The sequence below is a fragment of the Podarcis bocagei genome, assembly GCF_964188305.1.
Source record: "Podarcis bocagei genome assembly, chromosome: 7".
Taxonomy (NCBI): domain Eukaryota; kingdom Metazoa; phylum Chordata; class Lepidosauria; order Squamata; family Lacertidae; genus Podarcis; species Podarcis bocagei.
In genome coordinates, this window is record NC_138132.1 from 81,852,584 (window position 1) to 81,877,065 (window position 24,482).

Genomic DNA, 24,482 nt, shown 5'->3' on the forward strand with positions numbered 1-24,482 from the left:
GGTATGAGCTTTCGTGTGCATGCACACTTCTTCAGATACACTGAAACAGAAGTTGCCAGATCCTTCTATATAGTGAGAAGGGGGGGAGGGGTATTACCCACCTTCTCACTCTGAGTAATACCCCTCCCCACCTTCTCACTATATAGAAGGATCTGGCAACTTCTGTTTCAGTGTATCTGAAGAAGTGTGCATGCACACGAAAGCTCATACCAAGAACTAACTTAGTTGGTCTTTAAGGTGCTACTGGAAGGGATTTTTTTATTTTGAGTATGGCAGACCAACACGGCTACCTACCTGTATCTGTAAAGAAGGTAATGCTAAGAGCGACTGGACGAAGTTCATGGCTAAACTCTTGAACTGAGGGCCTAAAAAATCACAAGGACTTAAGGCTACAGCTTCATTAGCCGAATAGTTACTGCGGCCCTGCCCTTTCCAAGGTTTAAGCAGAAGTCTTTCCCAGAGGTTGAACCCGTTTACAAGTCCTCTTCATAGTGTATCTTCTGTTTTTATATTGTGATTTTATTTTGTGAACTGCCCTGAGACCTGCGGGTATACAGCGGTATACAAATTTAGTAATAATAATAATACTTCAGTTTCATCCCGTGGGTTTGGACCAGGTCCAGGAGAGATGATTATCAGCTCTTTTTAATAGTTCTTTCTATGTTTATATCTTTATTAGAGTAGAATTACTTTTTAAGGATTATGTTAGTTTTCCTGTTTTACCTGAAAGCCACCTTGACTGCCAGTCCTGGAAAAAAGGAGGCATATGCCATGGCTCTCAATGGTCACTGGATCCTGCATGGGGCACCTGCTAGAAGAGAGGATCCTGTACTCCGGGCCTGATCCTGCAGGGCTTCCTACACAAATCGGGACTCCTCTCCTCCGGAGGAGCCAAGAGGTTCCTCCCGCTCGGCTCCTACAAGTCCTCATCATGAGCTCCCGGAGCTCCCCCATCATGAGCAAAACAGAACTGCTGCTGCCTGTAGCGAGGGGGAACAAAGGCAAGAAGAAGAAGAAGAAGAGGAGGAGGAGGAGGAGGAGGAGTTTGGATTTGATATCCCGCTTTATCACTACCTGAAGGCGCTGTGGGTTAAACCACAGAGCCTAGGACTTGCCGATCGGAAGGTCAGCGGTTTGAATCCCCGCCACGGGGTGAGCTCCCGTTGTTCGGTCCCTGCTCCTGCCAACCTAGCAGTTTGAAAGCACGTCAAAGTGCAAGTAGATAAATAGGTACCACTCCAGCGGGAAGGTAAAAGTCGTTTCCATGTGCTGCTCTGGTTCGCCAGAAGCGGCTTAGTCCTGCTGGCCACATGACCTGGAAGCTGTACGCCGGCTCCCTCAGCCAATAAAGAGGGTTGAGCGCTGCAACCCCAGAGTCGGCCACGACTGGACCTAATGGTCAGGGGTCCCTTTACCTTTACCTAAGGAGTCTCAAGTGATGGCCAGTGTTGTGGCAGAGGCAGCTGGGGCAATAAAGGCAAGCGACTGGTCTAGTTCGGGGAAGGGGAACCCCTGCCTTCAGGGTGTTGCTGGTCTCCAACTCCCCGCAGCCTCAGGCAGCAGATCCAATGAGAAGCAGGAATCGGATTTGGGAACACCAGGAAGGTCTCAGCTTCACCATCCCTAACGCAGAGGCAGTTCTGGGCTCACTGGGCATAGCTCACTGGGCATTACAGATTTGAAAATAAGGGACCAGCAGCCTTGAAAATAAGGGACCAGCAGCCAAAATAAGGGATTTTAGTCAACCAGCTGAAATACGAAGTTAAAAGGGACCAGATAATTTGGGAGACGTTGCTGCTCAAGACACCAGCTGATGAAACACTGCAATTAAATAACTACAAGCAGCCACCACTTTTCGCACAAAACAAAGTCCAAGCTACGAAGATGCTGCTGCAGTTCTGTATCTTTTCTCTCGTGCTCCATCTGCAGCTCTCAATTCCATCAGGTGGGGCGGGAGGGAGGGGGGGGAATAGCGCCCAAAGTAAACCCGCAGATCAGACCATCTATGCTAGTCTACCACTACAAATCTATGGGAGAAGCGCTTGCGGTTCTTCCCTTGTAGCCCTTGGAACATCTGCCCACGCCTCCACCTCCTCCTCTTCCTCCTCTCTCTGAACTGCTTTCACTATGGTTGGCCCTCGCTCTCCTCTCAAGGCTCCTCAGTAATTCATAGGCCATGCCAGGCTGCCCATTTCATCCGGGTCCTTTGGCGGTGCAGCCGCAGTACGGCCTAGCGGGAGCGGGAGTGGCAGCGATGGGCAGAGGGGAGGCCCCAGGCAGAGATGCTCAGTTCGGCGGCCACGAGGAGGATGGCGGCGGAAGGGCCTGAGGCTCCCGCCAGTCCTGGCGGGAAGGGGCTCCCGGGGGCCGAGGCTGGTGAGAGGAAGCCGGAGGGGGGCGGGCCGGGCAGCCAAGCAACACAGTTGGAGCCTTCCTCCTCCCTGGCCGGCAGAGAGGGAGGGAGAGGAGCTGCTTCCTTTGAAACCTGGGAAATTTAAGGGACATCATCAATAAGGGACAGCAGCGGGATACTGCGCTGGGATAAGGGACTGTCCCTCCAAATGAGGGACGCTTGACAGCTATGTCCATAGGCGCCGACTCCATGGGGCCTGAGGGGGCTCGAGCCCCCTCAAAAAAAATTTGGGGGGGGCTCAGCCCCCCCAATAATCTCGGGCGCCCTTCCAGCAGAGCGCCGCCGCCGTCCCCCGCCTCCTCCCCACCTGCTCCCTCGCCAGCCAGCCAGCCAGCCGCGCGCCCTAGTCGGAGAGCCCCAGCCGTCCCCCGCGAGATTAGGGAATCCCCGGGGGCGGGGGCTCCTGCCTCGCTGCTTCGCAGCACCACCGCCACTGCCAAGGCACTGCCGGGGGGAATTTCCTTCCTCCTGGCGGTTTCAGCCCCCGCGAGAACGACCGGGTACCAATCGGCTGGCTGGGGGTGTGTGGCTTGCCCTATTTAGGGCCGGAGCGGAGGGGGCTCGCCCTCTCTTCTCCGGCTAGCCCCACGTTTCCCGCATATCAGCTGTTCCGGAGCTGATTAATAGGCGCAGCACGCTCGCTCACGAGGAGGCGGCGCCACTTTATTTGCATATTTATGAGCTTATTTATTATTCATGAGCTTTCCCGGGCCCCCCCAATATTTTTTATAAGTCCGCGTCCCTGCCTATGTCACTGGGCCATTGAGCTTGAGGAGGTTGCCAACGGGGAAGGTTGGCACCTCAGCAGCCGAGCAGGCATCTGCAGCCAGGAAAGGCCCGATTCTAGATGAGGCAGATTTGTTTCTTGGTTACTGCAAGGAGGGAGAGATTTACAAGAGACTACTTAGTCTGCTTCTCCAGGAAACGGGAGGCCAGAGCCTCAGGGCAGCCCTGGAGCGGTTTGAGCAGGATGCAAAAATCCGAGGAGAGGGCAAGTTAACGCAGGTTGAACGGAGGGCAAGAAAATCCATAAAACGGCAGAAGGGCCAAGGCTCATTTCGTAAGAGCGTTGTTAACGGCCTTGCCGGATCAGACCAGGCTGCATCCTGCCATGCCAGGATAGGGAACCTGAGGCCTGACCATTCCAGCTGAGTCTGGAGTGAGTTGGAGTCCCAACAATGCATGGAAGGCACAGGTCCCCATTTCTGAGCTGGGCCATCACTTGCCTTCGCTGCCCCTGGCTATTCCCCATCACAACTCTGCCTTCTTTTAATGAAGGAATGTGGAACTCCTCCAGATATTTTTTGGGGGGTGGGTAGGCAATGACAAACCTAGACAGCATCTTAAAAAGTAGAGACATCACCTTGCCAACAAAGGTCCGTATAGTAAAAGCTATGGTTTTCCCAGTAGTGATGTATGGAAGTGAGAGCTGGACCATAAAGAAGGCTGATCGCCAAAGAATTGATGCTTTTGAATTATGGTGCTGGAGGAGACTCTTGAGAGTCCCACGGACTGCAAGAAGATCAAACCTCTCCATTCTGAAGGAAATCAGCCCTGAGTGCTCACTGGAAGGACAGATCCTGAAGCTGAGGCTCCAATACTTTGGCCACCTCATGAGAAGAGAAGACTCCCTGGAAAAGACCCTGATGTTGGGAAAGATGGAGGGCACAAGGAGAAGGGGAGGACAGAGGACGAGATGGTTGGACAGTGTTCTCGAAGCTACCAGCATGAGTCTGACCAAACTGCGGGAGGCAGTGGAAGACAGGAGGGCCTGGCGTGCTCTGGTCCAGGGGGTCACGAAGAGTCGGACACAACTAAACGACTAAACAACAACAACAAAGGCAATGTTGGCTGGAGCTCCGGGGATCGGGAGCCCAGCAAATTCTGGAGGGCTGCACGTTCTCCATTCTTGAACCAGACCATCGCTTGCCTTCGCTTCCGCCACCCCCGGTCACAACTCTGCCTTCTTTTAATGAAGGAATGGGGAATTCCTCCAATTTGGGGGGGGGGGCGTGTAGGCAATGTTGGCTGGAGCTCTGTGGAGATGGGAATCCTTGGAGGACTTCAGATTTGGAAAGCCTGGTCTATCACACCTCCTCCTTGCAGTGCAGCCCTGTACATTAGGGTCAGGGAACTTGTGTGTCTCCAGACTCACACAGGGCATAGTTTAGCTATGGAACTCACTGCCACAGGAGGCAGTGACAACCACCAACTGGGATGGCTTAGGAAAAGGAAAGGGCTATCAGCGACCACTGGACAAGTTGGCTAGGTGCTGCCTCCACAGTCGGAGGCAGTGAATATCTGTTGTGGGAAACTGCAGTGGGGAAGGATGAGCTTGGGCTCAGACCCAATGGGACACCAATGGATTCAAACCGCAAGAAAGGAGAGTCCAACTAAACATTAGGAAGAACTTTCTGAGAGCAAGAGCTGTTTGACAAGGGAAAGCCGAGGGAAGGATGGGATAGCCTTCTGCCATCTGCCAGGGATGCTTTAAAAAAAAAAAATTATTAAGTTTTCCATATTTATCATTATCACTTTCTATTACATAGCTCTGTAACCTGAGACCTTGCTCATACTGAGCAACGACCTCCTTCCTTCCCTCCCTCTTTCTGACTTCCAGATATCTTTCCTAGATTCTTAGCATTTCTATAACCACTTTTTAACCTTCTATCTTCTTTTTGTACTTCACCTCATTATATGTAAATCAGTTCCTTATATTCGCATTACAAAACATTCCAACTTAAACCTACAAACGTTTTCAGATGTTTACAATGCTCTTTCATATATAATACAAATTTGCTCCAGTCCTTTTGAAACAGTTCGTCGCACTGATTCCGGGATCTTCCCCGTCAGCTTTGCTAACTCCGCATATTCCACCATCTTACTCCGCCATTCTCCCAATGTTGAAATTTCCTGCTGTTTCCATTTCTGTGCCAGAAGTATCCTTGCAGCCGTTGTGGCATACATAAACAAATTTACATCTTTTTTTGGAATATCCTCTCCAACTAAACCTAACAGAAATGCCTTTGGTATTTTGTTAAAATCTGCTAGGGATTCTTCAGCTGTGATTCCCACATTGCAGGGGATTGGACTAGATGATCCTTGCGGGGGGGTCCCCTTCCATTTCTGGTTGGCCACTGTGAGAACAGGATGTCGGACAAGGTAATAATAATAATAATAATAATAATAATAATAATAATAATAATAATAATAATAATAATAATTTTTATTTACACCCCACCCTCTCCAGCCAAGGCCGGGCTCAGAGCGGCTTACAAGCAATAATAAAAACAAGTTGAATGAATACAACTTAAAAACAAGATTAAAATACAACATTAAAATATTGAAACATTAAAATATTAAAATGTAGCCTCATCACAGGAGGAGAAAGGAAAAAGGAAAAAGAAAGAGGGGGAGGGAATCAAATTGGCTCCAAGCCAAAGGCCAGGCGGAACAACTCTGTCTTACAGGCCCTGCGGAAAGAAATCAGATCCTGCAGGGCCCTGGTCTCATGAGGCAGAGCGTTCCCCCAGGCCGGAGCCAGTGTTGAAAAGGCCCTGGCTCTGGTTGAAGCCTAAGTTCCTTAGGGCCCGGGACCACTAGGGTGTTGCTATTTATGGACCTTGAGGCTCTCCGTGGGGCATACCAGGAGAAGCGGTCCCGTAGGTAAGTGGGTCCTAGGCTGCATAGGGCTTTAAAGGTCAAAACCAGCACCTTGAACCTGACCCTGTATGCCACCGGGAGCCAGTGCAGCTGGAAAAGCACTGGGTCAATATGCTCCCATGGCAGAAACCCTGTGAGGAGCCTCGCTGCAGCATTCTGCACCCGCTGGAGTCTCTGGGACAGCTTCAAGGGCAGCCCCGCGTAGAGCGAATTACAGTAGTCAAGCCTGGAGGTGACCGTCGCATGGATCACTGTGGCAGGGTCGGGGTAGGCCGTAGGCCTGATCCAGCCGACTCCTGTTATGTTCCCTGCTTCTACAAATATTCCGAGGGAATGACTCCAGGATTCTGAAGAGTTTGGAAAATGTTAATTGTGTGTCTTGTTTTTTTAAAACAGCAACAGCCCAGTAACTGTTTCTACGCTGCATTGGGCGATTGGAGCCTGAACTGCCCATGAAGGGAAATAAACTCTGCCACACACACAAGTTGGCATGTGGTTCCTGAAAACACCAGCTGCACACTCAGTGCTTCCTTCCCTCCCCACACCCAGCCGAATCTTCAGGGTGAGAAAATTCACATCCTTTGTAGCAACGGAGCAGAGCTTTTGCGAGAGAGAGCGAGAGATAGATGCAGGAGTGGTGGAGAGGCATCGGCGGTGCTGCCAGCTAGCTGCATTCACAGCAGCGGGGAGAAGAGAGAGCGTGCCTCCTTTCCGCTTTCTTCCGCACGCCAGGAGAAGATCTGCAGGGAGCAAAAGTGGGGAGCCGTGGGGGTGGCAGAGAGCGCTTGGAGGATTGTGGCTTCTGTTGCTCCCCCCCCCCCACCGACTTTCCCGGTTCGCCTCTTGATGGCTCGGAGGCTGCCGACTGATTGATGGGGGTCTCCCTCCTCGCAGAGGAACGCTGTGCAGCTCTGGCTCCCGGCAAAGAGTGGGAGGAAGGAGAGAGGAGGAGGAGGAGAAGAGAAGCAAGGAAAGAGCGAAAAGGGCACCGAATCCGTTCGCATCCTCCGAACGGCGAGCTGTCGGTGATGATCACCTAGCACCGGCGTTCGGCCAAGCCGCAACCCCCCCTTCTGCCACGCTCTCCTGTCTTGTCAATGGAAGGGGAGCTAGGGGGCAGCAACGCCAGCGTGGCCGGTGGGGAATATTCCGCGCCGAGCGGCAGTGCTTGGACGGTTGCCTTCCTCGGCTTCATCGTCCTCTTGACCATGCTGGGGAACTTCTCCCTCATTCTGCTGATCTTCACCCAGCGGGCGCTCCGCAACACCTCCAACTACTTCCTGGTGTCTCTCTTCATGTCCGACCTGATGGTGGGCTCGGTGGTGATGCCACCGGCGCTGCTGAACCAGCACTACGGCCGCTGGGTGCTGGACGGCGCCTTCTGCTCCGTCTGGTTCGCCTTTGACGTGATGTGCACCAGCGCCTCCATCCTCAACCTGTGCGTCATCAGCCTCGACCGCTACCTGCTCATCATCTCCCCGCTCAGGTACAAGCTGAGGATGACGTCCTGCAGGGCTGTGCTGCTCATCCTGGCCACCTGGACCTTAGCCGCCCTGGTCTCCTTCCTGCCCATCGAGATGGGCTGGCACAAGATGGAGTTCGGCCGGCGTCCCTTCAACGCCACCCTCCAGGCCGAAGAAGAGGGGCAGTGCCGCGTGGCGGTCAGCCTGCCCTACGCCCTCATCGCCTCGGGTCTGACCTTCTTCCTCCCGTCCGTCGCCATCCTCTTCACCTACTGCCGCATCCTGCTCGCTGCCCGGAAGCAGGCGCTGCAGGTGGCCTCTCTTACCAACAACGTGTCCGTCGCAGCTGACGAACCAACTCAACAGGTAGGTCCACGTTGCTCCATGTTTCTAACTGGTATCTGACAGGCATCAGGGCTCTGGGCCTGTTCCGAGGCCCAGCTGTTGTCTGAACAGTCGTACCTCATGTTACATCCGCTTCATGTTACGTTCTTTCAGGTTACGTCCCGCGGCGACCCGGAAGTACCGAAAAGGGTTACTTCCGGGTTTCGCCGCTCACGCGTCTGCAGAAGCGCAAAATGACGTCACGCGCATGCGCAGAAGCGGCAAATCGCAACCCGCGTGTTCACAGACACGACGCTGCGGGTTGCGCTCTTTTCATGTTGCGAATGGGCCTCCGGAACGGATCCCATTCGCAACCAGAGGTACCACTGTACTTTGGGGTGGGAATAAAACTCAAGAGAAGGTCATGCAGCCGTGCTGTCAGAGGACTCGCCTCCCAGAGTCCTAAGAAGAGCTTGCTGGACCCAGCTAGTTCAGCGTCCCGCAAATAGGATTCAAGTATTACAATAGTATTATCTCCCTCTGTGGTTTCCAGCAACTGGAATCCAGAAGCGTTACTGCCTCTGACTGTGGACAGCCATCCACTGACAGCCATCGCCTCCATGAATTTGTCCAATTCTGTTTTAGGGCAATCCAAGTTCTTGTAGCAGGGAGTTCCATAGTTCAACTCTGTGTCGTGTCAAGAAGTCCTTTCTTTTTATCACTCCTGAATCTGCCAACCTTCAGCTTCACTGGATATCCGCAACTTCCAGTGCAAACAAGAGAAGCAGGAAAACCTTTCTCTACTCCTGCCATGAGTAGTTTTATAAACTTTTATCATGTCACCTGAAGCCACAGATGCTGGAAGGAAGCACCTACTATCGATAGGCAAACCTGCCCATTTCAGTCTTTCTCTGTTCCTTGACTTCCCAATCTTAAACTCACTTTGTAGCAAAAAATAATACAGTTCTTGTGAAAGTTCACAGCTTTTCAGGGCAATCTCTCCCGAAAGACTCGTGACTGTATGCACTTTCCCCTAACAGACACATTCTTTGCAGAACAGAACATTCTTCCTTGGCAGAACACACTTTTCCTTATTATTTTCACAAATGGGTGCATTTTGTGTGCATGCTTTAATGTGATATAAGCATTTTTTATACATATTAAGCATTACTTGGGTGGTGAAACATGTTGCAAAATTCGGAGAAGTGTGAATTTTTATGGATGGCCGAGTTCCATTTTGCAGATTTTAAAACAAAGTGTGAAATAGACAGATTCTCCTTTAAATGTCAACTGAATTTAATTCCCCCCCCCCCCGGCCATTTCCCTCTATTGCTGCAAGGCTTCCCCTGGTCCCCTGATGTGGACATGGGGGACACTCTCCCACCCCCAGTAGTCTTCTTCACTGCCTCAGGAAATGCAATTTCTTAGGCCAGTCAGCCCAGAGCAAGACAGATTCATCCAATCCCCCTATTGTATTATCTGTACTGAGAGTGATCAATCATTCTGCCATGGACACATCAAAATGAGCAGTTCATTGTTTGGGCTTTTTGTCACCTTCCAATCAGCCACTATCACACCATGACAACCAGCATAATTGGTTCTTTCAAGGGGGCTGAGCCTAAGAAACTGCCCGTTGCCTCCCTGTATGAGTCACCGCTGCAAACCTGAAGCCCTGGGAGCTGCTGCCATCCAGTGTAGACAGTACTGAGCTAGATGGACCAAGGGTCTGGCTCAGTGGAAGGCCATTTCCTATGTTCCTCTGTCCTCCCAACATCTCACTGTAAGTGGTTAAAAAAGGTAAAGGGACCCCTGACCATTAGGTCCAGTCATGGCCGACTCTGGGGTTGTGGTGCTCATCTCGCTTTACCGGCCGAGGGAGCTGGTGTACAGCTTCTGGGTCATGTGGCCAGCATGACTAAGCCGCTTCTGGCAAACCAGAGCAGCGCACGGAAACGCCGTTTACCTTCCCACCAGAGCGGTACCTATTTATCTACTTGGACTTTGACGTGCTTTCGAACTGCTAGGTGGGCAGGAGCAGGGACCGAGCAATGGGAGCTCACCCCATCGCGGGGATTCGAACAGCCGACCTTCTGATCGGCAAGTCCTAGGCTCTGTGGTTTAACCCACAGCACCACCCACATCATTCGTAAGTGGTTTACAATTGTTAATATTAATATTGTTGTCAACTGTCCTGGGACCTGAGGGTGAACGCAGGTAATAAATGATAGTCGTCACTCCCCAGTATTTGCTAGCTGAGGCAGCCACCCCAAACCACTTAATGATAGGGCCGACTTGGTGCTTTGTGTGTTATCTCCTGCAAGGAAAACATCTTCCTGCTCAGGAATCTGCCAATATATGCAGGAACCTGGAACCAGTTTAATAGCAAGATTAACCAGAACGTTCTCTTTTTGGCGGCGATGGTGTTTGGAATCAGCTGGGCCTCTTCTTCGGAAGTCCTGTCAGAAGACAGGTGATAAAACCGCAAATCTGGTGTGACTTGCTAGTTAACGGCTCAGTTTCCTGCTCACAGTCGGGCGCCGTGTTTTCCCCAGATAAGGCCAATTCCTTTCATCTGCCTCCTCCTCTATTTCTCTCCCAGCCGCTGCTTTTGGGTGTCTTTTGTGGGGAAGAGACAATCTCATTATAGAGAGAATGAAGTGTTCTTCGACTAACTTTGGAACGGTTTTACAACAAAGCTTCTCTCAAAAATCAGGCTTTGTGAGGGGTTTATTTGTCGCTGGTGGTGGTAGAGACACTTCCCCAAGCTTAGAATCCCACATCTGCTGCTAAGGAACTCAGAGGACACCTAGACCAACCCCCGGTTCAATGTAGGATCTGCAGTTCAGGATGCAACTCCTGAAGCATCCATTGGCTGTTGGTGCCCATTGGGGCTGGTGGGGAAGAAGGCAAGGAGCCCCACAGGAGGTGGAACCAGAGCCAAGGATTGGCTGAGGCAGAGCTAATGAACGCCAGAGCCAACTCATGACAGTTTTTTTAAATAATATTTTTTATTAATTTTAACATATAAATTATAAAATATACCACAAAACTTATCACTTATACAATCTTTTTAGCACCTCTGATGATCCACCGTTTTAACCACTTCTTATGCGTTTCTTAACTTTATATTGCCTTTACATCTCTTATCAAATCATCCTCCCCCTTGTCCATTTTTACAATACTTCTAATAATACTCCTCACAAAACTTCTTGCAGCCCTACAAATGTCGTCTGTTCTTCACAATTACTTTTCAAATAGTTCATAAATTTATTCCACTCTTCCGTGAATTTCTGGTCTCGCCGGTTTCGAATCCTTCCTATTAGTTTATCTAATTCTGCATAGTCCATTAACTTCATCCTCCATCCTTCAATCATCGGTAATTCTTCTTGCTTCCATTTTTGGGCCAGTAATATTCTTGCTGCTGTTACTGCATATAAAAAGAGCTTACATTCCTTTCTATTTATATCACTCCCCACAATGCCCATTAAAAATGCTTCTGGTTTCTTTATGAATGTATATTTCAACTTTTTTTTCAACTCATTATATATCATCTCCCAGAAGCATTTCACCTTTTTACATTCCCACCACATGTGATAAAATGTTCCCTCTTTTTCTTTACTTTTCTTTCTCTTTAAAAACTCATGACAGTTTTTATCCCATCTTCCTCCTCCCTGTTGAGGTCTACAAGCAACATTGAGACCATGGAGAAGCAAGATGACAGGTGTGGCCTTTGAATGAGAACCTCCCCAGCTTGTTATTTTCTTTTAATACTTTAAAATTGTCAACAGACTAGAGGGCCTTGGCAAAAAGGCAGTCTAGGAATGCATGCATTAATCCATCCATCAATCAGTCAATCAATTACTCCACACTTCTTGAAATGGGCGCGCAAACAGAAACCCAGCTGAGAACCTTTGAACGTCAGACATCTCCAAATTTGGCAATGCCATTCTCCAATCAGAAATGTGTCTGTCAGAGGTATGAATGAATGAATTTATTAATACGGTCACAGACCAGCATCAACACACACAATATCACAGATCATAAAAAAATAACAAAATCAGAAATACAGATGACAATTTGAATATAACAAGGATTTAACTATAAAAAATTAAAATTAATTATTAGCGTGCCCCCCTGTAATTAACATTTAGGGGTTTGGTCATTATGGGATACCACTTGCTTCCTGCGATTAATTGCAGACGCACAGAATTTGGCTACATTTAATGTAAACTTGGGATTCTTGTCCTCTAGCAGTAGTTTTAAACTATGGTGTTCCGATTCTTTCCTGGACTTTTGCAAAACAGGTGTAATAAAAGTCAAACGTATATCCTCATAAAAACGACAACGTAGTAGTACATGTGAAGCAGTTTCAACTTCCAATGAGCCACAAGGGCAGACCGTGCTATGTATGGTTTACCCTCAAATCTGCCCTCTGTCAGAGGTAAAGTTGTGCATATTCTTCTGCAAATAACCTACCCTCATCCCGAAGTGTGATGTTAGGGGGAATTGTTTGCACACACAGAAAATGTCTAGATCAGGAGAAATGGACACCAGATGGAATTAAAAATGAAGAACTGAAGCGATTCAGTAAGGAGGCAGGCTGAATTTCAGTGCAGAAAATTGAGGAACAGAAAGAAACTGAAATTGATTATGTTCACCAGTCCCTAGCAGCTGAGAGTAGGAAAGGGCAAGCAAAATCGAAATGCAGCCTTCGATAGTCCCCTCCTCCTCCATGAATCTGCCCAATCCTCTTTTAAAGTTGTCTAGGTTTGTGGCCATTACAGGGACGCGGGTGGCGCTGTGGGTTAAACCAAAGAGCCTAGGTCTTGCAAATCAGAAGGCTGGTGGTTTGAATCCCCGCGGCGGGGTGAGCTCCCGTTGCTCGGTCCCTGCTCCTGCCAACCTAGCAGTTCGAATGCACATCAAAGTGCAAGTAGATAAATAGGTACCACCCTGGCGGGAAAGTAAACGGCGTTTACGTGCGCTGCTCTGGTTGGCCAGAAGCGGCTTAGTCATGCTGGCCACATGACCCAGAAGCTGTACGGCGGCTCCCTCGGACAGTAAAGCGAGGTGAGCGCCGCAACCCCAGAGTCGGTCACGACTGGACCTAAGGGTCAGAGGTCCCTTTACCTTTACTAGGTTTGTGGCCATCATTGCCTCCTGTGGGAGAGAGTTCCACAGGCTAACACCGCGCTGGGTGAAAAGGGGCTTTTAAAAATCCTTCCTGAATCGTCCAGCATTCAGCTTCCACCAGTTTGCAGTGTTACAAGGCAGAAGAATTATTCTCCACCCACTTTCTTCACGTCACGTGGAATTTTATAAAGGTCTACCATGCAGTCTCTCACTCGCCTTTCCTCTGAACTGAAAAGTCCCAAACACTGCAATCATAGAATCGTAGAGTTGGAACAGACCATCTAGTCCAACCCCCTGCAGTGCAGGAATCTCAGCTAAAGCATCCACGACAGATGGCCAGCCAACCTCTGCTTAAAAACCACCAAGGAAAGCGAGTCCACCACTTTCCAAAGGAGTACGTTCCACTAACTTCATAGGGGAGTCGCTTCACCCTCTGATCATTCTGCTTGCCCTTTACGTGACGCACAGTAATTCCTCCTTATATACTTGTATAAGCAGATAAGAAACAGGGGAAGTTGCTTTATTCTGAGTCAGGACGCTTGGTCCACTTAGCTCAGCACTGCCTCCACTGACTGCCAGGATCTCTCCAGGGTTTCAGACAGGGGTCTGTTCAAGTCCTACCTGGAGATGCCAGAGATTCAACTTGGGATGCTCTGCAAGTGAATCGAGGAATGCACATTTCTGTTTTGTTTAAATAATAATAATAATAATAATAATAATAATAATAATTATTATTATTATTATTATTATATATTTATATCCCACCCTCCCCAGCCGAAGCCGGGCTCAGGGCGGCTAACAACAATAAAATAATACAACATTCTAAAATCATTTCATTATAAAATTAATTCAAATCAAATTGATGGCAACCATTGGGCTAGAGTTCTGTGAAGATTGCCAAAGGAGGGAGTCAGGCTGTGCCCTGACCAAAGGCCTGGTGGAACAGCTCTGTGTTGCAGGCCCTGCGGAAAGATGTCAAGTCCCGCAGGGCCCTAGTCTCTTGTGACAGAGTGTTCCACCAGATCAGAGCCACAGCCGAAAAAGCCCTGGCTCTGTTTGAGACCAGCCTAACCTCTCTGTGGCCTGGGACCTCCAAGATGTTTTTGTTTGAAGATCATAAGTTCCTGTGTGGGACATACCAGGAGAGGCGGTCCTGTAGGTACAAGGGTCCTAGGCCGTATAGGGCTTTAAAGGTTAAAACCAGCACCTTAAAGCTGATCCTGTACTCCACCGGGAGCCAGTGCAGCTGGTATAGCACCGGATGAATGGGATTTCGCAGCAAGCACCCCATAAGGAGTTTGGGGAGAGAAATCTCCCCCTTTTCTCACGCTCTCTTTGTCTCTGACTCTTTTGTTCTCTCCTGAAGAAGATAGCTGAAGCCTCCGAAAGGAAAACAGTGGAGGAGGAGGAAATCTGTCAGGCTCGTTGTTGGAGAATATTGAGGAGCTGCTGCTCATCATGTAAAGCGGGGGGGGGGGGAAGCTACTCCGGTCCCCTCCGCAACCCGGTGCCATGTGTGAGTGGGCAGCAAGCAGCCGCTGCGCAGGGAAGAAAGAGAGCAGGCAAGGGACATGGAGCAGTGACTCTGAAAGCTCGTTTCCTACGCTCCAACTGTCCCTGTTTACCGAGGGCAACGGCTGTGCACAGCACGTGCCTTTGAAAATGGAGATGACACAAAAGGAGGAGGCAGGAATGAAGCCCAAAGGTTACTAGTCCTCATGATTTCTGAATGGAACCTCCAGGGTCAGGGGCAGCCTACCTCTCTGGGGCTTATCATTGGGGCATTTTTTCAGCCTCTGTGGGGAGAGGGTGCTGGATTAGATGGGCTTTTGGCATGATCCATTATTTTATTTTATTAGAAAAAAATTTTTTTAATAATAATTATTGCTGTCCTTCCGCCAGCAGATGAAGATGGTTTTATTCCAACAGGGCTGTTCTGTTTTTATCACTTGTATTTTAAAATTTGCTTTTTACATTGTTTTAGTTTGATTAGAATTCAATTACTTTTTAACAATCGCTTTTTATTACGTTTTCAGCTTTTTGCATTTTATCTGTGTCGGTTTGATTTGTGTGTAAGCTGCCTTCTGGGGGAAGAGGAAGAATATTAATATCAATATATTGATATTAATATAATACTAATATTAATTATAGTTACGATACATTGCCTGCCTTTCATCTTAAGGTCCCGTGGTCAGTTGCGACAATTACAATCAAACAATTAAAATGCAACCGTAAAAAGATTTTAGACCAACTTTTTATTAGGGCGTGTGACTGTCTGTCATGAGCGCAGGATGCTGGACTGATCCAACAGAATTCTGCTTTCATTTATACTGTACGGAGACCCTTAAGCAGGTTCAGCTGAGGGGCAGGAAATAAATTTGAGGGAGAGCGAACAAAGCAGTGTGCAGAGACACACCAAGCAATTCCAGACTTAGCGGCTCGCAGGTGAACATGGCAGCTGCTCCTATCAGAAAGCATCACGTCTGCGGCAGAGTCTGAACCATTGAACGTGTTATTTATTTATTTGTTTGTTGTATTTATACTTGCCCTTCCTCCCTAAGAAGCCCAGGCAGGCAGAATAAGATGCACAAATCAAAACATTTCAGAACAGATCAAAACCCTCTAAGAACCAACGACGGTTGAAAACATCCACAGGCAAGAGGTTGCCTCTTATGCTATGCTGAAAGAGATTTAGTGTTAGTTGGACAGCACTGAAGTGCGCTGAAGTGCACAGTCTGGTGATTTCTTTAACTGTGGCGTGCTAAAGCTGCAATGGGTGGCGCTGTGGGTTAAACCACAGAGCCTAGGACTTGCCGATCAGAAGGTTGGCGGTTCGAATCCCTGAGACAGGGTGAGCTCCCATTGCTCAGTCCCTGCTCCTGCCAACCTAGCAGTTTGAAAGCACATCAAAGTGCAAGTAGATAAATAGGTACCGCTCCAGCGGGAAGGTAAACGGCGTTTCCGTGCGCTGCTCTGGTTCGCCAGAAGCGGCTTAGTCATGCTGGCCACATGACCCGGTAGCTGTACACCGGCTCCCTCGGCCAATAAAGCGAGATGAGTGCCGCAACCCGAGTCAGCAACGACTGGACCTAATGGTCAGGGGTCCCTTTACCTTTAAAGCTGCAATGCTCTGGTTGAAAAAACCCACAATGCCCATTTGGGAGGGAGCCCTGCATTTGAAAGGGGGCAGGGGAGAATGCCCAGATTAATCCGCACCTCTCTGGAAATTAATCTTCACAAGGACGTAAATAAGTAAAACTTGCCAGCCAGCCCATCCTAGCCAGCTCCAGACCTTGCTCTGCTCATGCTTGCCATGTTGGGAAAATCTAATTAACCCCATTGCCAAGTTCAATAAGCACTCCAACTAGCGGGAAATCAGACATGTCAGCAGGGCATTTTTTTGGGGGGGGGTGAGGTGAAGATTGGCAAACCCTGCGATGAATAAAATAATCTTTCTCCCGGCATTTGAGGAGGGTGGAGATCAGATGCATCAGTAAGATGAAAAGCAGCCTCCCCGGCGCCACACTTTTCTAATGCCACGCTCTGACAAATGACTAATGTTCTAGGCAAGCGAGATTTAATTTGCCAAGATCATTTAGTCACTAGCGTGCTTGTTAAGGGGAAATGGAGCTGTTCCCAGGGCTGTCTCTCTCTCACTCCCTCCTTCTCTGTGTGTGCTTCAGTTCAGCAGATGTGCAAGATCCAGCTCTGGGAGCAAGGATCCAGCTTCCCAAGAATGCCACCTTGAAATAATAAAACACATGTCAAGGTTTTGGTCCTTACAGGTGCAGAACCTAGCTTCTCAGCTTTCTTTTCACTTCCCAATTTTCCTTTAAGTTCCTTGTCCTTGTAGCTTTCCTTCCCTCCCCTAAAAATAAGAGGCAACAGGCTGCAGACAGCTTTTGTTCTCCAGCAATCTCATCTATTGACCCCTTGTGCCCTACAGGAGAATGACAGGCCTAATTACCTTTAAATGTTTTGGAGGCGGAAACTTCAAAAACTCGCCATGTCAGGGCCAGACAGGTTCTCGGCTTAGAAATGCTTTTAGGAGAAAGAAGCAGGGGGATCTGGAATCTGGTATTCCAATTTATCCGTAGGGGATGAGGAAGGAACGGCTTGAATTATTTCCCTTTTGGACAGTGATCAATACTAGCCGGATACCTGCAGCTTTTACTGCATTGCCATAATTTGCGCAATTCCGCCCTCCCCCTCCATTTAAGTAATTGGCTCGGCACCTTTGGTAAACAACCTAATTGCTATGTTCCTCAATAAGTAGCTAATCTCAACTCCAACACCCCATAATTGCCCACCCCATTTACTGCAAACAAACACAATCTAAAAGGGTCACAATGATGTTTTGCAACTTACAAAGCCATCATCAAACTTACAAAGCCATCATCAACCCTTCCATTTGGAATAATTGAAAGAACCAGGAGAATTGTGCTGGAAAGGACAGCGAGTGTTGAAAACTACAATCTGAGTTGTTTTAATCCGTCCCGTTAAATTGCCTCAATGCGACACTCTCTTGCTGGTGGTTAGCTCAAGGGGTCCAATTCAACCTGATGTTGGATTCCAGCTTCCATCAGCCCCAGCCAGGGATGACCAATGGCCAGAGATGATGAGGACCACAGACCCACAACACCTGGAGGCCCACAGGCTGCCTACCCCTACATGAATTGAAGGCAGATGGAGGTAGGTGGGAGCCTCAAAAGCATGTGAAGGTTTAGTTCACCGATGGGCGACCGTTGCTCTTCCAGATACTGTTATCGACTCCAGTTCCCATCAGCCCCAGACACCATGGGCAACAGTCATGGATGATGAGAAACTGTAGTTCAACAACATCTGGAGGAGCACCAATAGAGGAAGGCAGCCCTAGTGCTGGAATGTGGACAGAGTGACCAAGATGATCAAGGACCTGGAAACTAAGCTTGATGAGGAACAGTTGAGGGAGCGGAGTATGCTTTGCCTGGAAAAGAGAAGACTGGGGTGATTGGAGGGCTGTCACATGGAGGATGGAGCAATCTTGTTTCCCCCCTGCTCTGGAGGGTAGGACCCGAACTAATGGATTCTGACTAAACATTAGGAAGATCTTTCTGAGGGTCGAAGCTGTTCGACTGTGGAACAGACTCCCACAAGAGGTTTTTCCTTGGAGGTTTTTAAGCAGAGTTTGGATGGCTATCTGTCATGGATGCTTTAGTTGATATCCCTGCACTGCAGCAGATTGGACTAGAAGACCTAACTCTACAATTCTACGATTCTCTGTTTGCGAATGCTGTTATAGGTCACTGATAGCAATAGACAACATCTTTGCTGCAGGGATAAAAGAGGGACTTCACTTCTCCTCTGCTTCCCAGGACAGGGAAAGAGAAAAGGGAGATGGGTCCTTCACCTCTGCCTGCCATCATTCACTAGTCTAGTCCTCAAGACCATGAAGAAACTCTTGGTCGGTCTCTTCTAGATAGCAGTGGAGGCATTTCAGCACCACGGACAGTGGCCACTGCACCATCAACAGGGAGGGGACGTTGACTGGCAAATCCTTTTAGCCTCAGCCCATCAAAGGGTTTTGAGATGGTTAATGATCTCCCTTTAACAAAGCTTTTAAAATACCCCTGCCTCTTACTCAAACCTCGAAGGCAGCACCTAGTTCAGATGGTGAAGTCTGAGACCCCTATAATTTAAGCACTGGAAGGCTACCACCCCATGGTGGAAGGAAACGATACCTTTAAGGTTACAGCAGCAAAAAAATAAACCCCCAACAGTTATAATCCTAAATGGTGCTGCTGCCCTTAGTTCTCAGATTATAAACTCACAGAGGAAAACTGAATCCCCACCAATCAAGCTTTTGTTGGTTTGTTTAGCAAGTAAGGCTCATGGCTCTTCATAAGTAAAGCTCTCCGCATGTGCCGATTCTGCCCTGGGAAAATTGGAACCCAGCTCCTGGAACTCCTTCCAGAAATGAAAAAAAATCTTTGCACATCATTTGCAACACCCACCTAGTATATGACTGTCTGCTTTGCGCCAGGCAGTGAATCACAGTGCAGGTTTGAGATTCCTGGTCTGCCTTGTGATGCGGACTCAAGCTCAGAGCAGGAGACACTAAGGAACGTAGTATGCTATGTTCTAGAGCTAAGTCCACAGGAAATGCCAACATTCACTTACTGCCAGGAGTTTTCCAGATGCCCTAGTCTATACTGACGAAGCAAGGGTCACTACAGCAAACCTCTGCAAGGCTCTACACGCTGAGGATGCCAGAACCTCCGTTCAAATGGCCACACACTTTGTTGCTGGGGGACAGCCCTTGGTGACATGGAATGGACGGCCACCGTGCCAAGAGTCTAGGAGAGACAGTGTGTGATAGTAGACCTGGACTTGGGAAAGCAGGGTTAAAAGCCCCACTCAGCCTGGAGACTCCCTGGGTGACCTCGGGCTAGTCACTCACTTTCAGCCTAACTGGCCTCACCAGATTCTTGTGAGGAGGAGGAGAAATATGGACCTTACCTTGAGAGAAAGACAGGATATACATGCCATAAACAGATCCATAAACCACCAGTTGTGAAAAGCTGAACCATACCATCTGCACAGTATTTCTTCCACAGGATTTTGTACTTGATAGTCCCCTATGCTAGACTGAGAATATCCCTTCCAACTTGCCTGCATTTAGACACAGCCGCAAGATTGAAAATGAAGTAAATTTGGGTTCAAGCAAGACCCGAGGCTTAATGGCTTTACTGAGGCCTCAGGAACAGACTGGGGAAACAGGGGAAAGGGTCTCCTCTGCAACAAATAATTTCGATTTCCTCTTACAAGCAGACTCCCAGCGTGCAATAGCAACAAGATAAAAGAAAGTACTTCTCCACACAACTATGGAATTCACACCCGCAGGAGGCAGCGACAGCCACTAACTTGGTTGCATTAAAAAGGGGAGTGGACAACTTCTTGGACTCTTTGTCAATGACAGAGGGTGTGTGTGTGTGTGTGTGTGTGTGTGTGTGTGTGTGTGTGTGTGTGTTTTCATTACATTCTGTATTCATGAAGTAAACTATTATTGTTCTGGACCATGGAGATGAAGAAACACATCCCTAAATTGTGCCTCTAGACACACTAAAATAAAAACTTTAATTTGCAAAACAAAATAATATGGAGGAAGCAGGTCCTTGGGGTGTTTTTGCATGCTGGATCTTTTTCGGCAGAGTAACCCCCACCAAAATCAGGGTTTATTTAATTTAGAGATGATGCAGGGATAACAATTGACTGCTGGGAGAAAGAGAGAGCCTATGATTTGCCAACTGAAATATTCAAGGCTTGGAAAAAGAGAAATAAATCTAATTAAGAAGCCTCTGTAATCAATAGCAAAAATCTTGTACCGTACGGCTGAGCTGAAAGGTATGATGGATTAATTAGATTTCATGAGTCTGGGTTGCTTTCTATTGAGGGTAGAAGGAACAATGGAATTGTACAGTTGGAAGAGACCCTAAGAGTCATCTAGTCTATACCCCAACAATGCAGAAATCACTGCTCAAGAATCCTTGACAGATGACTATCAAACAGCATTATTTAGTTGGAAGAGACTCCAATGAAAATCCTCATTCTTACATATTTTTACATGGCTGTTATCTGTATATATTTTAAAATTTTATATATGGATGTTTTATGATGGCCTATATCTGTATTAAGGGACACGGGTGGGTTAAACCACAGAGCCTAGGACTTGCCGATCAGAAGGTCGGTGGTTCAAATCCCCATGACGGAGTGAGCTCCCGTTGCTCGGTCCCTGCTCCTGCCAACCTAGCAGTTCAAAAACACGTCAAAGTTCAAGTAGATAAATAGGTACCACTCCGGCGGGAAGGTAAACAGTGTTTCCATGCGCTGCTCTGGTTCACCAGAAGCGGCTTAGTCATGCTGGCCACATGACCCAGAAGCTGTACGCCGACTCCCTCGGCCAATAAAGTGAGATGAGCGCCACAACCCCAGAGTCAGCCACGACTGGACCTAATGGTTAGGGATCCCTTTACCTTCATATCTGTAATGCCCAATAAAGGTTTGGTGAAGTAAGACCATCAAATCACTTCTCAGTCTCCTCTTCCCCTGACTAAACATACCCACTTCCCTCAACCATTCCTCACAAGGCTTGGTTTCCAGACCCTTTATCATCTTGGCCACTCTCCTCGACACACATTCCAGCTTGTCAATCCTGTATCCTTAAATTGTGGTACAGTCAAACCTCGGTTGTTGAACCTAATCCGTTCCTTTCAGCTGCTGAAACATTCGACAACCGAGGCGCGGCTTCCGATTGGTTACAGGAGCTTCCTGCACTCAAGCAGAAGCTGCGTCGGACGTTCGGCTTCCAAAAAACGTTCGAAAACTGGAGCATTTACTTTCGGGTTTTGGGCGTTCGGGAGCCAAAACGTTTCAAAATGGAGCCATTCGGGAACCAAGGTTTGACTGTACCCAGGCAACCTAGGACTGCATTAGCCTTTTTTGATGCTGCACCACACTGTCGACTCAAATATAGATTTTGAGAAGGGGAGCTGTGCTCTAATCTGATCAGGAACGAGGAGCACATTTGTGTATGTGTGCCTCTCTCTTCCTCATGCGCCACCTTGCCTTTTCCCTTCATAGGTCCACAGAGTTCACAGCCAATCGGCTGCCATGAGCGACACCCGGAAATTCGCCAACAAGCACAGCAAGAGAGCCCTGAAGGCCAGCCTAACTTTGGGCGTGCTTTTGGGGATGTTTTTCGTGGCCTGGCTGCCCTTTTTCGTCTGTAACGTGGCCCAGGTAAGTCCTGGGGTCCAGGAAATTGGCTCAGCTCTCCAGAACGATGTCTGGTGGTGGAATCGCTTTCCACGGGCTTGTATTCAACTCTATGATTCAGTGCGGCATAGTGATTAGTGTGTTGGGCTAGGACAATCTTCAAAAAAAGAAGTGGGTTTGACTCAGTATGGTCTCGATTTTTATCGTTTCGTTAACAATAGTACAGTTATCTCCCGTCTGTCTCAGCCACAGTGGCCACGGTGAAGAAATTCCCTTAGCGCTTTAGATTGACGTACACCCCGTGGGTGGGAGATGTATGCAGAATGCAAAAGGTTATCCAAAAAGGCTGTTTTGATGCCCTGCAGATGACTGCATGCAAGACTTAACACCTGCACAGGCATTTGCTTTTGGGAGACTGAACTTTATGCCTGGCGATGTTTTGCAGGAAAAGGAAAGGAAGTCCCGTAACATTAACCCTGTGTGTTCTTCCTTCCCTCCAGGCAGTCTGCAAGTGCGTTTCGGAGGACTTCTTTGACACCCTGACCTGGCTGGGCTATTGCAACAGCACCATGAACCCAATCATCTACCCGCTCTTCATGCGGGACTTCAAGAGAGCCATGGCAAAGTACCTGCCTTGCTGTCGGGGGGCTTGGGACCGCCGCCCCAGCCCCATCTCGCTCTCCATGAGGAACTCAAACAGTGGCCCCCGGCCCGGCACGTCCCTCAAAAACGTCCTGGCGCTCCCGGGGGACACGGACTCGGCCGACTCCGTCACCCAAGTCCACGACGACTGCGGTCAGCGCCTGGGGTCCCTCCCAGCCACGGGGGCCGATTCGGTGACACTTTTCAACCTGGAGCAAGCCACGGAGCAGGAGCTCCGTATCCACCATCTCAACACCCCCATGGACTGAGGACGGCCTGTCCGGGCTTCCCAGCTGCCCTAGACATTCGCAAAGGACCTTGTGTGGTTCAACTATGGAACTTGCTCCATAGGAAGCAGGCGTGGCCAATGACCGGGCTGGCTTTAAAAGAGGATTGAACCAATTTGTGAAGGAGGGTAAGGCAGCCGATGGTTATGAGCCACAGTGGCTGATTTCCGCCTCCACGGTTGGAGGCAGTGATGGTTCTGAAAAGCAGTTGCTGGAAGCCACCGGAGGGGAGAGTGTGCTCTTGTGTTCAGATCCAACTTGCTGGTTTCTCATGGTGGTTGGCTGCCGTGAGAAGAGGAAGCCGGACTAGATGGGCCTCTGGTTTGATCCTGCAGGGCTGTTGTTCTTCAGAGCTCTAGGAAGAAGAATCTGCTGCAGGCAGCCATGGTGTTGAGCCGCAGTGGCAAACGGTCAGATGCTCTCGACTCTGTGTGAGGCACAACAGCTAAGCAGAAGCACGGCAGAATGAGGGAACCATCGAGAGATGGAGTTTTTGGAGGGAGGAGGATATATAGGCAGCAGGAACGGGAGATGTTTCATTTTCGGCCGTATTTTCATGCAGACCTACCAGAGATGTGCTTCTCAAACAAACATGCAAACTGAAATGCATGAATTTTCCAAACTTGCGTCTCTCCGGAGTTTTGAAGCGTAGTTTCTCTCCAACCAAAGATCGGGCGCATGAGTGTGCAGGCATTAGTGTGAGGCGCATGCAAAAAAAGTGTATGTTTAGCTAAAGCATACAGCAATGGCATTCCGTTAGGGGAGGCCGCTTGCAAGGAAGCATCCATTAGGAAAAACTGCATTCAAAACCTTTTCTATAGGTGACATGCAATTTTTATAGGAAGAATATATACTAATCTTCATGCAGACTTTTAAAAAAACCCACCAACATATGCAGAAATGGAGCAAATCAAATGTCAGATGGGAAAACAGACAAAATGAAATTGACAATCCCTGTTCAAGGATTTATATCGTTGTGTACGTGAACTGGAAATCTTTCTTGGCAGAACAACATATATGCTCCTCTTCTGACACATAAGTTGATCCCAGGGTTCTTGATTTGAAAAATAACTAGACTTTATTATTATTTATTTTATTTTTATTTATTTTTTAAAGCCAGGTGTGAGGGAGGCCAGTCTGTGTCTGCACCCTCTTAAGAAACCAGTGTCAGTTCTTGTATAGGTGATATAGCTTGGGAGTTCCTTGCAGGGAATCTGAAATTGCTTGCTTGCTTGCTTCTCTCTCTCTCTCTCTCTCTCTCTCTCTCTCTCTCCTCCCTGCTTCCCCATGATGTGGTTTGCTAACCTTATCTCCTTCAGTTTGCATATCTCTATCAATTTTCAGAAACAGCAGAGTGAGAGGTGTGTGTTCTGTGTTTTAAAAGAAGGAACGCCTAGATTCTGCTAAGAAAAGACCGCCTTAATTTCTGTAAAAGGGCTTCCAAGGAGCTCTATTTCTCCCCAAATTGATTTGCTTGGTCTTACTTGTTTTCTGGCACTTTCTATCAATTTGAGGAGTATGCTGTATAAAGGTTTAAGCCGCCTTTGTATGGAGCCACACAGATTCAACAAGTTTGTGTATGTGCCAAATTTGGCTGCAGCGTGGAAAGACTCGAGAGATTGCTTCTGGCTGCACCGGTGAGCCTGATTTTACCTCCTCCTGCTTCCCAGGAGAGACTGCATCCCGATCTAGATTGCACCTGTGTACAAATTCTCACCTTCTGCACATGTGAAACTGGCCATATAACCTGGGGTTCCACTTAAGAATGCAGGAAGCAGATGCAGTCATTTTCAGTTGCCCGGT

The 24,482-nt window shown here is 48.5% G+C and overlaps 1 protein-coding gene and 1 long non-coding RNA gene across 2 annotated transcripts; both read left to right on the plus strand.

Annotated features, from left to right (window-relative positions):
• Positions 1-6,493: 6,493 nt before the first annotated feature.
• Positions 6,494-23,750, plus strand: HTR6 (5-hydroxytryptamine receptor 6). Its single transcript, XM_081203132.1, has 3 exons — positions 6,494-7,905; positions 21,616-21,774; positions 22,251-23,750. The coding sequence occupies exons 1-3, from the start codon at positions 7,174-7,176 to the stop codon at positions 22,659-22,661; spliced, it is 1,302 nt and encodes a 433-aa protein (XP_081059258.1). The 5' UTR covers positions 6,494-7,173; the 3' UTR covers positions 22,662-23,750.
• Positions 11,518-13,675, plus strand: LOC308592090. Its single transcript, XR_014010367.1, has 3 exons — positions 11,518-11,838; positions 12,305-12,630; positions 13,003-13,675. It is a non-coding gene; the product is annotated as an uncharacterized lncRNA (long non-coding RNA).
• Positions 23,751-24,482: the final 732 nt, after the last annotated feature.